The sequence below is a fragment of the Pan paniscus genome, chromosome 12 (assembly GCF_029289425.2).
Source record: "Pan paniscus chromosome 12, NHGRI_mPanPan1-v2.0_pri, whole genome shotgun sequence".
Lineage (NCBI taxonomy): Eukaryota > Metazoa > Chordata > Mammalia > Primates > Hominidae > Pan > Pan paniscus.
Genome location: NC_073261.2, coordinates 34,480,002 through 34,496,226, shown reverse-complemented (window position 1 = coordinate 34,496,226; position 16,225 = coordinate 34,480,002). Strand labels below are relative to the sequence as shown.

At 48.0% G+C, this 16,225-nt stretch overlaps 1 gene segment (V, D, J or C); it reads left to right on the top strand.

The window, feature by feature from the left end:
- The first annotated feature begins 4,478 nt into the window (after positions 1–4,478).
- On the top strand, positions 4,479–13,397 carry LOC129395813 (immunoglobulin kappa variable 1-27-like). The segment is given in 4 exon segments: positions 4,479–4,592; positions 9,031–9,130; positions 9,255–9,542; positions 13,204–13,397. Coding segments are annotated over 4 exon segments (696 nt in total).
- Positions 13,398–16,225: the final 2,828 nt, after the last annotated feature.

The following is a 16,225-nucleotide window of genomic DNA, read 5'->3' as shown; positions in this document are numbered from 1 at the left end:
TATGTGCATCTTCCCGACACCAACATGATGCTCAGGAAGGAGACTTCTTGTTTTCTCTTAGGATTCTTTTACTAACCAAGATTTTGCCTCTACTGCATATTTCCCTTTGCTGATTGTCCCTCCCTTTTGACAGAAGATGGTCCAGGGCATTCACTACTAAGTCTCAACCTCTTACCCAAAGCCCTCAGTCTAGTGTTGTTCTTTCCCTCATGCTATTTTTGTTTGTTTCTTTTCTTGTAATCATCTTGGCAATAAAATAATCATTTTTTTCTTTCTACCTATTAAAGATGTTACCTTAGTTAATTACAGTGGTTTCCTTCAGAATGATAAATGGTCTTTCAAAATGATGTAAACAGATCTAAATCCGTGTGCTCCAGAAGTTGAATGAAGATCTGTCTAGCACGGGTGCCAGTGACTCTCCCAGAGTGCTCCATGCAGCTGGCCCCACAGAGTCCCTCTGTACTGTCATATCACCCACTGCATTCTGTGAATGAGATATTCTGATTCGAATCCTGGTGGATGCTATTTGAGCCAGTGCCCCCACAACTCCTATGAAAGCTGAGGACCACAGGCCCCTGAAGACAATCACAGGTCTCTAGACTCACAGCTCATGACCGTCCTCTGCAGACACAGCTTCTCCCCGGATGGCTGAGGGTTGTCATTGGCTGTGTCCTTCCTTGTGCATGACAACCGGAGACACAGAAGGTCTGTAAGCAAGCCCTGCAAGCCAGGTTCTGAGCAAGCCCTCCTGTGTGGGGCGCTCTTACCTGGACATAGGTGTGTAAACCAAAAATGAAACTCTAAGCTCCCTAACCAACTGAATGAACTCCTCCTCTCAACGAAGGACACAACCTGAAATACAATGCAGTCCATGATCGGAACGGATGGTTGGATATGCCTTAACTTACCCTCTTCCCTTTAAAATTCAGGCACAACTGACCAGCTTTTAATATGAAGACAGAGACCTTGAGACTGACAAAGAAAACTCTTTATAGCAATAAGATACTAATGTGACAGATACCACGTCCTAAGAGAAATCAAAGTATTTTCCCCAAGCTATTGTTATTTAATGTATTTAAAAATGCCTCTGCAAAGCTGGTTCTTGTGGGAAAAATCTACATTCTGTAGAGACTCCTTTTTAAGTCTCTTTCCTGACCCAGAGAGATTTAACTAAGAGTTTGGCACCTTTTAAGTCTACTAAGAAACAATTACAATCTATTCTCTCTGAAGCCTGCTACCTGGAGGCTTCATCTGCATGATGCAACCTTGGCTCCAAAACCCTTTTTCTAAACCCAGAAACTCCCTTGTGTTGATTACAGGTCATTAGATAAACTCTTTCAACCACCTATGAAATCTTTGAATCCACCTATGACCTGGAAGTCCCCAACATCCCCCCTCCTTCGGGCTGTCATGCCTTTCCATATCAAAGCAATGTACAGCTTACACGTATTGATTGATATCTTATGTCTCCCTAAAACCTGTAAAACCAACCTGTAGCCCGACGACCTTTGACACACATTCTCAAGACCTCCTGAGGCTGTTTCACTGATATTTCTTTAACTTTGACCAAATAAATTTCTAAACTGATTGAGACTTTTCTCAGATACTTATTTGTTTATAGGTATCACTGGATACACTTAAGGAATTGAAGAGATTGATGACACTGAGAAAAGGAGGAAGCCAGGGTGTGTGGACATTGAGAGAGAGAGAGAGAGAGAGATTGTGATGTATGTACAGGACTAACACTGAGACCTGGTTATGTAATGGTGTAGTACTGAGTATCATCCCCAAATAGTGAGGTTTCATTCCAAGAAGACTATGCATGTATCTCATTTGGGAAAACAGCTTTTGCAGGTGTAAATTAAGGAGCTTGAAACAGGGAGATGGTCTTAGATTAATCAACTGGGACTTAAATGCAAACTCAAGTGTCCTAAAAAACAAACAAGAGGTAGAGAGAGATTTAGCATAGACTGAAGTGGAGAAGGCAGTGTGAACACAGAGACAGAGATTGCAGTGATGTGTCCACATCCCGGGAGAGAGAAGCCACCAGAAGCTGGAAGAGCTAAATCAGACTGCTCCCTAGAGCTTCAGAAGGAGCCAGAACTGATGACTCCAAGATCTTAGCCCAGTGAAACTGATCTGGACTTCTGAACTATGAGAGATTCCATTCCTGTTGTTTGAAGCTACCACATTTTTGAGAACTTGTTACAGTAGCCCGAGGACACTAACACAAATGGGGCTCCGGGAAAATCCAGACTAAAGGTGTTGTGTTGGTTTGCAATCTCCTTGCTTAACTTTCTGATACTAGACGTAAATAGATTGGTGAAAAATTTTGTGATTGAAGAAATGTACATGAAACCTACAGTGTACAGAGAAGCATCTGTTAGTTATAAGATAAATATTGATAATTTTAGTTGAAAATGACATATGACTGTTAATATCTCACATAACATTCTGAGTTACTCAAGAAGGCATAAAAGGGGCACTAGATACTCTTCTCATGTATGTGTGTGTGTCTGTCTATACATGTATGTACACTTCATGGTGCATCAGCTGGCGGAACCCTCAGGACACCCCTTCACATCCTCAGTGCCCCATTTCACACATGAGGAAACTGTTCATGACAGCACATGGCTGATTTGCATAAAAGTCACGTGGTCAGCAGTTGTTGAAGCTGAACTTGGAATCTAGGTCTGTCTGACCTTAACTATGTTCCTTCCACAGAGCCACGTTCATTCCATAGAGGAACCACCACCTATAAAACCAGGAAAGAGACAAAGCCAGAAGTGCAGGGTGGATTTCTTAACACAAGCTCACTGCAACCTCTAGTCCTCATCACGCTGACACTAAGCTTAAACCCAGACCCTTCTACAGTTTTGTCTACAAAGCACAATTTGCCCAAAGCCTTTACAAACACCAACAGCCTTTCTTTCAGATATGGCAGCAGGGTCACATCTTACACGGCCCTGACCACATTTTGTCTCCTCTGCCATCCCCATCTCTCTGACTCAGTCCTCGCTTGCAGCCATAAAAAAGGATGAGTTCATGTCCTTTGTAGGGACATGGATGAAGCTGGAAACCATCATTCTCAGCAAACTATCTCAAGGACAAAGAAACCAATCAGTGCATGTTCTCACTCACAGGTGGGAATTGAACAATGAGAACACATGGACACAGGAAGGGGAACATCACACACCAGGGCCTGTCGTGGGGTGGGGGGAGGGGGGAGGGATAGCATTAGGAGGTACACCTAATGTAAATGACGAGTTAATGGGTGCAGCACACCAACATGGCACATGTATACACATGTAACAAACCTGCACGTTGTGCACATGTACCCTAGAACTTAAAGAACAATAATAATAATAATAAAAAGAATGGGTCTTGTACATCTAATTTGCCCTACAAATGTTAAAACAGCAAACCCACAGCCCCTTCCTCTTCTCATGTGCTGTGAGGGATGACCTCCAGGCTCTCAGATACCAAGACTGTACAAGACCTAACCCAGAGAATTACTCAAGACACTTTCTACGTAAGAAGAATTGTGGTGCTAGCTCTCCTCATAGAAAAATGTTTTCTGTCTCTTGTTGAAATTGACAGCAAACACAACAACACAGAACTATTTGGGAGAACAGAGGACAGTGATACACTAGGGAAGTAAAACACACCCCTTCCCCTTGCATTGGTTTCCTGTTGCTGCTGTAACGAATTACCACAACCTTACTGCTCCACATAACACAAGTGTATTATCTTACATTTCTGGAGGTCAGAAGTCTCAATGAAGTAAAATCAAGGAGTAATAGGGCTCTATTCATTCTAGGCTTCAAGAGAGAGAATCCAATATCGAGCATTCCATCTTTCTGATGTTCCCACATTCCTAGCAGCATGGCCCCTCCCTCCATCACTCCAGTTTCCCTGTCCGTTGTCCCAGGTCCTCTCTGGCTGTTACCTTCCTCCTTCCCTATTATAAGGACCCTTGTGACTATGATGGTCTCACCAAGATAATTCAGGATACTCTCCTGACCCCAAAATTCTCAACCATGTCTGCCAAGTTATTTTTGACATATTCATAAGTAATGATCATAGATTCCAGATATTAGGACAATGATGTTTTTAGTGGGTGTATTATTCATTCCACAAACAACCCTCGTCATCCACACAATGGTCTTCCCCTAAGGTAGAATAAAAATATCACAAGGCAGATTTACGAGGCGATCGACCTAGAAAAAACCTGAGACTCTAGGACTGTCTGATGTGTGGATGTCAAATCGTGGGAGATTCTGAGTCTCTGCTCTATGTGGACTCTATGTTGTGTAGCCATTTGTGGAAGGCTTCTGTGATTTTGTGACCTAGAGAAAATGAATCTCTGCTAAAATCAAATCTAAGAAAGATTGGCAAAGGGAATTTAAAGATTTCCTAAATTTTTGGAATTTCCCTATGCATTAAAACATGAGAAGTGGCACTAATTCAAACCAACGATGCCCTCCAAGAATGAGGATTTTTCCAATGCATTAGGTTGGGTCCCCTCAGTGAGAAGGATGCCAAAGATTCGCATGCAGGCAGTATATTTACAAAGTGCGGGAAACAAGCAAGTGAGCAAGGGAGGGGAGGAGGGAAAGGGAAAGTGAAAGGTGCCTCAGAAGGAGCCACCTCTGAGGATGACGAGAGCTCAAGCCCACATAGAAACACAGGAAAAATGCCTCTGTTATTCCACCTGAGAGGTGAGGGAGCTGGGGGATGTGTACACCTCCTTTGTCATCACTGATTGGCAGCCGTCCTAGGGGATGCTAATTCCAGGCCATGAGGTCTGCCTCATTTGCAGCCTGAGCTGCTTCCCCAGGTTCAGACAGAGCAGTGAAGGGGAGAAAGGGCCATAGAGAGTCAGCTGAAGTATAATGACTAGAATCCCCAAGGCGTAATAACAATGACTGCTAAAATTATGCACAAAGAAAAAGCACATTTGAATCCAGAGATGTAGCTCTCTGAATCTGGATATATGGATCCTGGCAGCCTGTTCGGTAGCCATTTCCCAGAAATCCAGTCCTCTGGAAAAGCAGGAGGAGGTTTGTGCACAGGCTGCACTACCTTGGTCTGGCCACTGGTAGTCGTGCATGAGAACTACTCCCTGGCGTATTTCTCAGTCCACTGACACTGATGTAATTGGCTCCACTTCCCCTGCTGTTGAGCCAGGCCAACACGCCCTGGGCAAAGGCATCTGTGTGAAATATTGAGGTGCAAATCAGTGCTTAAGATATGTTTGGATGCAAAACACTTTTTCATCTACATGGGCAGTGTCTTGGCAGAAGATGGAGATTCTCTCTAAATGGATGTGAGACAGAGTGGCTGGCATCTGGGTCAGGATGATGCCCTGGTGCATGGCAAGAACATGCATTAGGCAGCAGCTGCCCTCGCTAAGGACAGAGGTTCACTGACCTGGCTTTTCCCCCCTCACCTGCTCTCCAGAAAGCCAGACTCTAGGGCAGATGCTCCTGAGACCCCAGGAACAGGCTGGTGGGGAGCGCAGCTCAGAGCATTACTCAGGGGATGTGGCCTTTGTCATCCTACTTTGAAACAATTGACTATTTGAGCCTAGATTGATAGAGGGCTTCAAGTTGATTTTAATCCAGGCTCCTATAGTCCACGAGTGAAACAGAGATTTTGAAATAATGAGACCTGGTATTACTAGTCAGCTCTCCATGTTGGAGAACCATAAGAAATTATACCAAAGGCAGGAAAGGGGATAGAATATGGGGATCATCACGCCAAGAATAAGGTGCAGCCCATTTAGCCCCTGGGTCTTTTTTTTTTTTTTTTCTTTTTTATTGATCATTCTTGGGTGTTTCTCGCAGAGGGGGATTTGGCAGGGTCACAGGACAATAGTGGAGGGAAGGTCAGCAGATAAACAAGTGAACAAAGTTCTCTGGTTTTCCTAGGCAGAGGACCCTGCGGCCTTCCGCAGTGTTTGTGTCCCTGGGTACTTGAGATTAAGGAGTGGTGATGACTCTTAATGAACATGCTGCCTTCAAGCATCTGTTTAACAAAGCACATCTTGCACCGCCCTTAATCCATTCAACCCTGAGTGGATACAGCACATGTTTCAGAGAGCACAGGGTTGGGGGTAAGGTCACAGATCAACAGGATCCCAAGGCAGAAGAATTTTTCTTAGTACAGAACAAAATGAAAAGTCTCCCATGTCTACCTCTTTCTACACAGACACAGCAACCATCCGATTTCTCAATCTTTTCCCCACCTTTCCCCCCTTTCTATTCCACAAAACCGCCATTGTCTTTATGGCCCGTTCTCAATGAGCTGTTGAGTACACCTCCCAGATGGGGTGGTGGCCGGGCAGAGGAGCTCCTCACTTCCCAGTAGGGGCGGCCGGGCAGAAGCGCCCCTCACCTCCCGGACGGGGCGGCTGGCCGGGCGGGGGGCTGACCCCCCCCACCTCCCTCCCGGACGGGGCGGCTGGCCGGGCGGGGTGCTGACCCCCCACCTCCCTCCTGGACAGGGCGGCTGGCCGGGCAGAGGGGCTCCTCACTTCCCAGTAGGGGCGGCCGGGCAGAGGCGCCCCTCACTTCCCCGACGAGGCGGCTGGCCCGGCGGGGGGCTGACCCCCCCACCTCCCTCCCAGAGGGGGCGGCTGGCCAGGCAGAGGGGCTCCTCACTTCCCGGTAGGGGCAGCCAGGCAGAGGCACCCCTCACCTCCCGGACAGGGCGGCTGGCCAGGCAGGGGGCTGACCCCCCCACCTCCCTCCTGGACGGGGCGGCTGGCCGGGCGGGGGGCTGACCCCCCCACCTCCCTCCCGGACGGGGCGGCTGGCCGGGCGGGGGGCTGACACCCCCACCTCCCTCCCGGACGGGGCGGCTGGCCGGGCGGGGGCTGACCCCCCCACCTCCCTCCCGGACGGGGCGGCTGGCCGGGCGGGGGGCTGACCCCCCCACCTCCCTCCCGGACGGGGCGGCTGGCCGGGCGGGGGGCTGACCCCCCACCTCCCTCCCGGACGGGGCGGCTGGCCGGGCGGGGGGCTGACCCCCCCACCTCCCTCCCGGACGGGGCGGCTGGCCGGGCGGGGGGCTGACCCCCCCACCTCCCTCCCGGATGGGGCGGCTGGCCGGGCGGGGGGCTGACCCCCCCACCTCCCTCCCAGATGGGGCGGCTGGCCGGGCAGAGGGGCTCCTCACTTCCCAGAAGGGGCGGCCGGGCAGAGGCGCCCCTCACCTCCCGGATGGGGCGGCTGGCCAGGCGGGGGGCTAACCCCCCCACCTCCCTCCCGGACGGGGCGGCTGGCCGGGCCGCGGGCTGACCCCCCCACCTCCCTCCCAGACGGGGCGGCTGGCCGGGCAGAGGGGCTCCTCACTTCCCAGAAGGGGCGGCCGGGCAGAGGCGCCCCTCACCTCCCGGATGGGGCGGCTGGCCAGGCGGGGGGCTAACCCCCCCACCTCCCTCCCGGACGGGGCGGCTGGCCGGGCCGGGGGCTGACCCCCCCACCTCCCTCCCAGACGAGGAGGGAGGACGCTCCTCACTTCTCAGACAGGGTGGCTGCCGGGCGGAGGGGCTCCTCACTTCTCAGACAGGGCGGTTGCCATGCAGAGGGTCTCCTCACTTCTCAGACAGGGCGGCCGGGCAGAGACACTCCTCACATCCCGGACGGGGCGGCAGGGCAGAGGTGCTCCCCACATCTCAGACGATGGGCGACCGGGCAGAGACGCTCCTCACTTCCCAGATGTGATGGCGGCCGGGAAGAGGCACTCCTCACTTCCTAGATGGGATGGCGGCTGGGCAGAGACGCTCCTCACTTTCCAGACTGGGCAGCCAGGCAGAGGGGCTCCTCACATCCCAGACGATGGGCAGTCAGGCGGAGACGCTCCTCACTTCCCAGACGGGGTGGCTGCCAGGCAGAGGCTGCAATCTCGGCACTTAGGGAGGCCAAGGCAGGCGGCTGGGAGGTGGTTGTAGCGAGCCGAGATCACGCCACTGCACTCCAGCCTGGGCGCCATTGAGCACTGAGTTAACGAGACTCCGTCTGCAATCCCGGCACCTCGGGAGGCCGAGGCTGGCGGATCACTCGCGGTTAGGAGCTGGAGACCAGCCCAGCCGACACATCGAAACCCCGTCTCCACCAAAAAAATACGAAAACCAGTCAGGCGTGGCGGCGCACGCCTGCAATCGCAGGCACTCGGCAGGCTGAAGCAGGAGAATCGGGCAGGGAGGTTGCAGTGAGCTGAGATGGCAGCAGTACCGTCCAGCTTCGGCTCGGCATCAGAGGGAGACCGTGGAAAGAGGGGAGAGGGGAGAGGGGAGAGGGGAGAGGGGAGAGGGGGGAGGGGGGAGGGGAGAGGGGAAAGGGGAGAGGGGAGAGGGAGCTCTATCTACCACACAGTCGAGCTCTCATCGCCCCTGGGTCTTAAATAGACCCATAGCTCTGGATAACGGCAGATCTATGCGTGACACAGTTATCATCTTTGTGCATCTTCAGAGAATTGTTTTTCCTTTTACTCCTAGGAACAATGTCTTAAGTTTGTTAGTAAATTCTATTGAATTTATTAAAGATGCTTCTGATAAATTCTTTTTATATTCATTTCAAAAAAGAAGCAATTTCACACTGACAGAGACATTGTTATTATAGCACTAAATACTTTTACCCTCATCAAATTCCTTTGAGACTAACTGAAATTTCTGACAGCCCCACACTCTATAACTTTATTGTAAATTTTCTGCCAAAAATGATGCTTTCCTATACACTCCTAATACAAGTATAAATATATTATTTAATCTAGTCTTAGGTTGATTTAAAATTTTGAAAATTCACTCCAAACATATGTTCTGTAATGGTATGGCCACCAATGAGAAGTGTACTCTTTCAAGGTAAATCTGTGCTGCCCTGGTCTGACCTGGGACTCTGGGGATACTGCGCCCGTGTGCTGAGTTACTGAGATGAGCCAGCCCTGCGGCTGTGCTCAGCCTGCCCCATCCCCTGCTGATTTGCCTGTTCCTAGAGCACAGCCCCCTGCCCTGAAGACTTCTTATAGGCTGGTCACACCCGGTGCAGGAGTCAGCCCCAGTCAGGACACAGCACGGACGTGAGGGCCCCCACTCAGCTCCTGGGGCTCCTGGGGCTCTGGCTGCCAGGTAAGGAAGGAGAACACTAGGATTATACTCGGTCAGTGTGCTCAGTACTGTCTGGAACTTCAGGGAAGTCCTCTGATAACATGATTAATTGCAACAATATTTGTTTTTATGTTTCCAACTTCAGGTGCCAGATGTGACATCCAGATGACCCAGTCTCCATCCTCCCTGTCTGCATCTGTAGGAGACAGAGTCACCATCACTTGCCAGGCGAGTCAGGGCATTAGCAATAATTTAAATTGGTATCAGCAGAAACCAGGGAAAACTTCTAAGCTCCTGATCTATGCTGCATCCAGTCTGCAAAGTGGGATTCTCTCTCGGTTCAGTGACAGTGGGTCTGGGACAGATTACACTCTCACCATCAGCAGCCTGCAGCCTGAAGATTTTGCAGCTTATTACTCTCAACAGAGTGACAGTACCCCTCCCACAGTGTTACAAGTCATAACATAAACCCCAAGGAAGCAGATGTGTGAGGCTGGGCTGCCCCAATGCTCCTTCTGGTGCTTCTATCTGCTGAGAGAAGTTCTCAAACTCAGTCAGGTTTGGAAAGTCATCGGGAGATTTTCCTAGAGGAGGCCAGGGAGGTTCCTCTGAACCCTAAGCCTCTTTTGCCCTCATCCCCAGCAGAAAAAACGTGACAATGCCTGTCCTGACTGAATAAAGAAGAGAGATAAGTCCAGCTGAGGAGTCTGTGTTATGGGATAATCGGAATTTGTACAGCAAAAGAGAAGCTATTCTCAGTATTTCAAGGAGAAATTATTCAAGCTGAATAAATTAGAGTCTAAATCACAGTCTTTCTGAAGCCTATGGAGTGTTATTCATGAAGCAGGTACTAGACACAGGGGATTCTCAGGTGCTACTTCAGAAGCCAGGATGCACCTGCCCCTGGTGGTATGTGCTGAACACCGTGTGATGATCCTCAGTCCTGTCTGGGAAGCCCAGGGCTGGGGGTGCTGATCCTCTCAGCTGCCTGCAGCACATCTCCAGGTGATTCTCCAGTCCACACCTAACGGCATGTGTTTTACTTCAGGTGTCAGTGTACATGAATCCACCACTCTGACTTCCCAATCTCATGACAGTAATTAGTTGTAACTTATTGTAACCTCATGGAGCAACTCTAGAGAAACCATAGGGAGAAAAGGAGTTTTGGAAAATGTGCTCCCAGAAGTGATAGTAATGATGGGGAATTGACAGCTGACGGGGAAGTAAGGTGACTCTTTCCACAAGGCTCAACATTTTGCCAGTTACGAATTGTTGCAAAATACATTTGAATGTGCTTTCAAGTATTACCAGTTTGGGGTCATAGCTGAAAAACTTTATTAAGTCACAGATAACATGGGAAAATCAGGAAATTGTATGAAATATACAATAACACTGTGTGTGATGGCTCAGGTCTGTAATCCTGTGATAGTTAATACTGATTGTCAACTTGATTACATTGAAGGATGTAAGCATTGCTCCTGGGTGTGTCTGTGAGGGTGTTGCCAAAGGAGATTAATATTTGAGTCAGTAGTCTGGGGAAGGCAGACCCCCTACTTAATCTATGGGCACCATTTAATCAGCTGCCAGTGAATATAAAGCAGGCAGAAAAAAGTGAAAAAGTGAGTCTGGCCCAGCCTCCCAGCCTACATATCTCTCCCGTGCTGGATGCTTCCTACCCTTGAACATCGGACTCCAAGTTCTTTAGTTTTGAGACTCGAGCTGGCTCTCCTTGCTCCTCACTCCTCATGCCTGCAGACAGCCTACGGTGGGATCTTGTGATCCTGTAAGTTAATATGTAATAAACCCATGTATTATATATATATATATATATAGAACTTATTAGTTCTGTCCCTCTAGAGAACCCTCACTAATACAGATTTTGGTACCAGGAATGGTTCTGCAGGAACAGAATATTAAGGTTGGAGTTCTTTTGTTGGTTTTGGGGTTTCTGGATTTGGCTGCTAAATATGATTAGATCCCAAAATGCTAAGGACTCTACTTTTAATAGTGTAGAGAATATTGACAGTTCTTGGCATGAAAGGTTTAAAGAGCTATGCAAAACAAATTCATTTGACACTAATGAATCATCGCTCATGAGAGGCAAGGAGTTTAGTGACTCTGTACCTAACACCCTTGACAAACACCTTGCAAAATAGATTTGTGAGGACAGAACCTGCATCTTTGAAGAGCCCTGTAAAGGCTCTTCTCTGTATGTCAGATCTAATGGTGAGAACTGCAGTCACTCAGTTACAAAAGTTAAATACAATTTGGAATAATTGGATCCTGAAGTGGCAGGGGCCAAGTGGCAGCACTCAACCCTCAAAGGCACGGTGGGCGTAGCTACCGTAATGGGCAGAAAAGACAAAGCAGCAATCTGAACAGTCTGACTCATGTAGAGCTCTGGCATTGGCTAACTAATCACAGTGTTCCTAGAAGTGAAACTGACAGGAAGACTAATGCATTCCTACTTAATTTATGTAAGGAGGAAACTTAAGGTCAAACAGATAAAAGACTGATTGGAATCATAAAAACAGAGATTCATGGCCCCTCAATCAATTTCCAGCCTTGAGCCAGTTTACAGACCCAGAACCCCTTGAATGAAGGGGAGGCTGGGTCCCCCTGAGGTGTCCATGGCAGATAGGAATGCTGCTTTGAGGCTTTGGCAGGCCTCCATAGGTGAATCATGGTGGAGGCCTCTAGTATTTTGCAGCAAGGCCCGGTCATCTTCTCCAGTTAACTACTCTCCTTTTGAGAGACAGCTCTTGTCCTATACTGGGCTTTTGTGGAAACTGAACATTTGACCAAGAATCAACAAGTCAGCATGCGACCTGAACTGCCCATCGTGAACTGGGTGCTTTCTGACTCATGTAGCCATAAAGTGGGTCATGCACAGCAGCATTCCATCATCAAATGGAAATGGTGTATAAGTGATTGGGCTCAAGCAGGTCCTGGGGGGCACAAGTAAGTTACATGAGGAAGTGGCTCAAATGCCCACAGTCTCTACTCCTGCCACCCTGCCTTCTCTCCCACGGCCTGCACTGATGACCTCATGGGGACTTGCCTTTGAGCAGTTGACACAGGAAGGGAGGACTAGGGCCTGGTTCACAGATGGTTCTCCACAATAGGCAGGTACTGCCCAAAAGTGGACAGCTGAAGCACTACAGCCCCTTTCTAGGACATCCCTGAAGGACAGTGGTGAAGGACAATCTTCCCAGTGGGCAGAACATTGAGCAGTGCACCTGATTGTGCACTTTGCATGGAAGGAGAAATTTCCAGATGTGCGGTTATCTACTGATTCAAGGGCTGTAGCCAATGGTTTGGCTGGATGGTCAGGGACTTGGAAGAAGCATGATTGGAAAATTGGTGACAAAGAAACTTGGAGAAAGAGTATGTAGATGGACCTCTCTGAGTGGTCAAAAACTGAAGATATTTGTACCCTGTGTGAGTGTTGACCAACGAGTGACTTCAGCAGGGGAGGATTTTGATAATCAAGTGGATAAGATGACCCGTTCTGTGGATACCACTCAGCCTCTTTCCTCAGACACCCCTGTCATTGTCCAATGAGCCCATGAACATAGTGGCCATGGTGGCAGGGATGGAGGCTATGCATGGATTCAGCAATGTGGACTTCCACTCACCAAGGATGAACTGTCTGTGGCCACTGCTGAGTGCCCAATTTGCCAGCAGCAGCAGCAGAGACTAACAGTGAACCCTTTGTATGGCATCATTTCCTGGGGTGATCGACCAGCTACCCGGTAGCAGGTTGATTATATTGGAACTCTTCCACCATGGAAAGGAGAGAGGTTTGTCCTCATTGGAACAGGCACCTACTCAGGATATGGGCTTGCCTACCTGCATGCAATGCTTCTGCCAAGACTACCATTTATGGACTCAAGGAATGCCTTATCCACTATCACGGTATTCCACACAGCATTACCTCTGACCAAGCACTCACTTTACAGGTAAAGAAGTGCGGCAGTGGGCTCATGCTCACGGAATTCACTGGTCTTACCATATTTCCCATCTTCCTGAAGCAGCTGGATTGATAGAATGGTGGGACGGCCTTTTGAGGTCGCGATTACAATGTCAACTAGGTTACAATACTTTGCCGGGCCGGGGCACCATACTCCAGAAGACCATGTGTGCTCTGAATCAGCGCCCAATGTATGGTATTGTTTCTCCCATAGCCAGGATTCACAGATCCAGGATTCAAGGGGTGGATGTGAAAGTGGAACCACTCACTATGACGCACTGGCAAAATGTTTGCTTTCTGTTCCCACGACATTAGGTTCTGCTTTACTAGTCATCTTAGCTCCAGAGGGAAGAACGCTGCTACCAGGAGACACAATAACGATTCCATTAAACTGGAAGTTAAGATGGCCACTTGGACGCTTTGGGGTCCTCCTACCTTTAAGTCAACAAGCTAAGAATGGAGTTACAGTGTTGGCGGCAGTGATTGACCCAGACTATCAAGATGAAGTCAGTCCGCTACTCCACAACGGAAGTGAGGAAGAGTATGCATGGAATATAGGAGATCCATTAGGGCGTGTCTTGGTATTATCATGCACTCTGATTAAGGTAAATGGGAAACTATACCCAATCCAGGTAGGACTACAAATGGTCCAGATCCTCTCCGGGTCACGACCTGCTGAGGTGCTTGCTGAAGGCAAAGGGAATACAGAATAAATAGTGGAAGAAAGTAGTTATCAATACCAGCTACGATCAGCTGACCAGCTGCAGAAATGAGGACTGGAACTATCATGAGTATTTCCTTCTTCTTTTGTTAAAAACATGTTTGTACATGTATGCACTTGTACTAAGAAAATATCTCATTTCTTTTCCCTTTTCTTTATCAGGTGACATAGATTTGCTGACCTCATATCAGCATTTAAGTATTGTTTACTTTATGTAAGAGTATTTGGGTTGGGGATGGGTGCATTTCCAGTTGTAGGAAGGATAGTTTATTATGTTAGGGGTAATTATGACCTTACTATTGTCTGTATTTTAAGATTATGTATGATCTCAGGAGATGTGTGTGGGTTCAAGTTCACAAGGGGTGGGCTTGTGATGGTTAATAATGAGTGTCAACTTGATTGGATTGAAGGATGTAAAGTATTCATCCTGGGTGTGTCTGTGAGGGTGTTGCCAAAAAAAGATTAACATGTGAGTCAGTGGGCTGGGAAAGGCAGACCCACCCTTAATCTGTGTGGGCACAATCCAATCAGCTGCCAACCCAGCCATACTATAAGCAGGCAGAAAAATGTGAAAAGAGACGGGCCTCGCCTCCCAGCCTACAGCTTTCTCCCATGCTGGATGCTTCTTGCCCTCGAACATGGACTCCAAGTTCTTCAGTTTTGGAACTCTGGCTGGATGGCCTATTGTGAGACTTGGTGACTGTGTGAGTTAATACTTAATAAACTTCCTGTATTAGCCAGTGACATCTAGAGGGACAGAACTAACAGGATATATACATATATATATATAAACACACACATACATATATATATATATATGCACACACACACACACATATATATTTATTTACAAAGGGGAGTTTATTAACTTACAGGATCATAAGTTACACAATGGGCTGTCTGCAAACTGATGAGAAAGGAGAGCCATGGAGTCCAATGTTTGAGGGCAGGAAGAAACCAGCATGGGAGAAAGATGTAGGCTGGGAGGCTAGGCCAGTCTCTCCTTTTCAAATTTTTCTGCCTGCTTTATATTTGCTGGCAGCAGATTAGATTGTGCCCACCAGATTAAGGGTGGGTCTGCCTTCCCCAGCCCACTGACTCAAATGTTAATCTCTTTCGGCAACACTCTCACAGACACACCCTGGATCAATACTTCATATCCCTCAATCCTATCAAGTTGACAGTCATTATTAACCATCTCACTACCCTTCATATATATATGTATATAGTCCTTTAATTCTGTCACTCTAGAGAACCCTGACTAATATGTCTACACTTCTGATGATCTATTTCTTTTATTTTAGGTCATTTATTTCCCCTGGGTTGCCTACACTTGCTTCTTCCCACTCCCCTATGAAGGACAATATAACCTTCTGGACTTCACTAGGTCAGGGCATGTCCCTGCTTGCACTATCCATGACACTTTCCTCTTTTACTCTTTAGCAATGAGGGAATGTCATCCTTACCCAGATGCCAGCCACCTGTCTCACATCCAGGACAGAGAGTCTCCATCTCCTCTCCAGCAAATACCCATGTATGTGGGCATGGTGGCATGCCCCTGTGATCCCAGCTACTCCATAGGCTTAGGGGGCAGAATCACTTGTGCTTGAGAATTCAAGGTTGCAAGGAGCCATGATCACACCACTGCACTTCATGCTGGGTAACTGAGTGAGACCCTGTGATTTTTCGCCTACATTTTACAGAATTTTTTTTTGCCTCTTTCTTCTATTAATTTATGTTTTGTCCATTCATTTTCTGCAAACCTTTAGAGGGCAAATAGGAAATTTCCCTTTTTAACGTGGTGGCTCACGCCTGTAATCCCAGCACTTTGGGAGGCCGAGGTGAGCAGACCACCTGAGGTTGGGAGTTCGAGACTAGCCTGACCAACATAGAGAAACCCCGCCTCCACTAAAAAAAATACAAAATTAGCAGGCTGTGGTGGTGTGCACCTGTGATCCCAGCTACTCAGGAGGCTGAGGCAAGAGAATTGCTTGGACCTGGGAGGCGGAGGTTGCAGTGAGCCCAGATTGTGCCACTACACTCCAGCCTGGGTGACAAGAGCGAAACTCCATCTCAAAAAAAAAAAAAAAAGAAACAAAAACAAAGAAAAAAACACCTACTGCCTCGCTGAATTAAAGGCGTGTTCAGCAGTTTCTTTGTTATTTCAACGAGTGGCATCTGCTTCAGCAGGGTCAGTTTTTAATGTATTTGTTTTGTTTCTTTTTTCTCTGTCTGGTGTTCTTTTCTATTTTATTATAATTTTTTAAATTTGCGGGATGAGGTTTTCATAGTACTGAATATCAAACAATGAATCCGCATGAATGATTCACCCAATTTCCTTGGTTTTAGTCCTCTATACAGGTTTTATATAGCAAAAGAACCATTTAAAGACTTGGGTTACAAATGTATTTTATTTTACCTC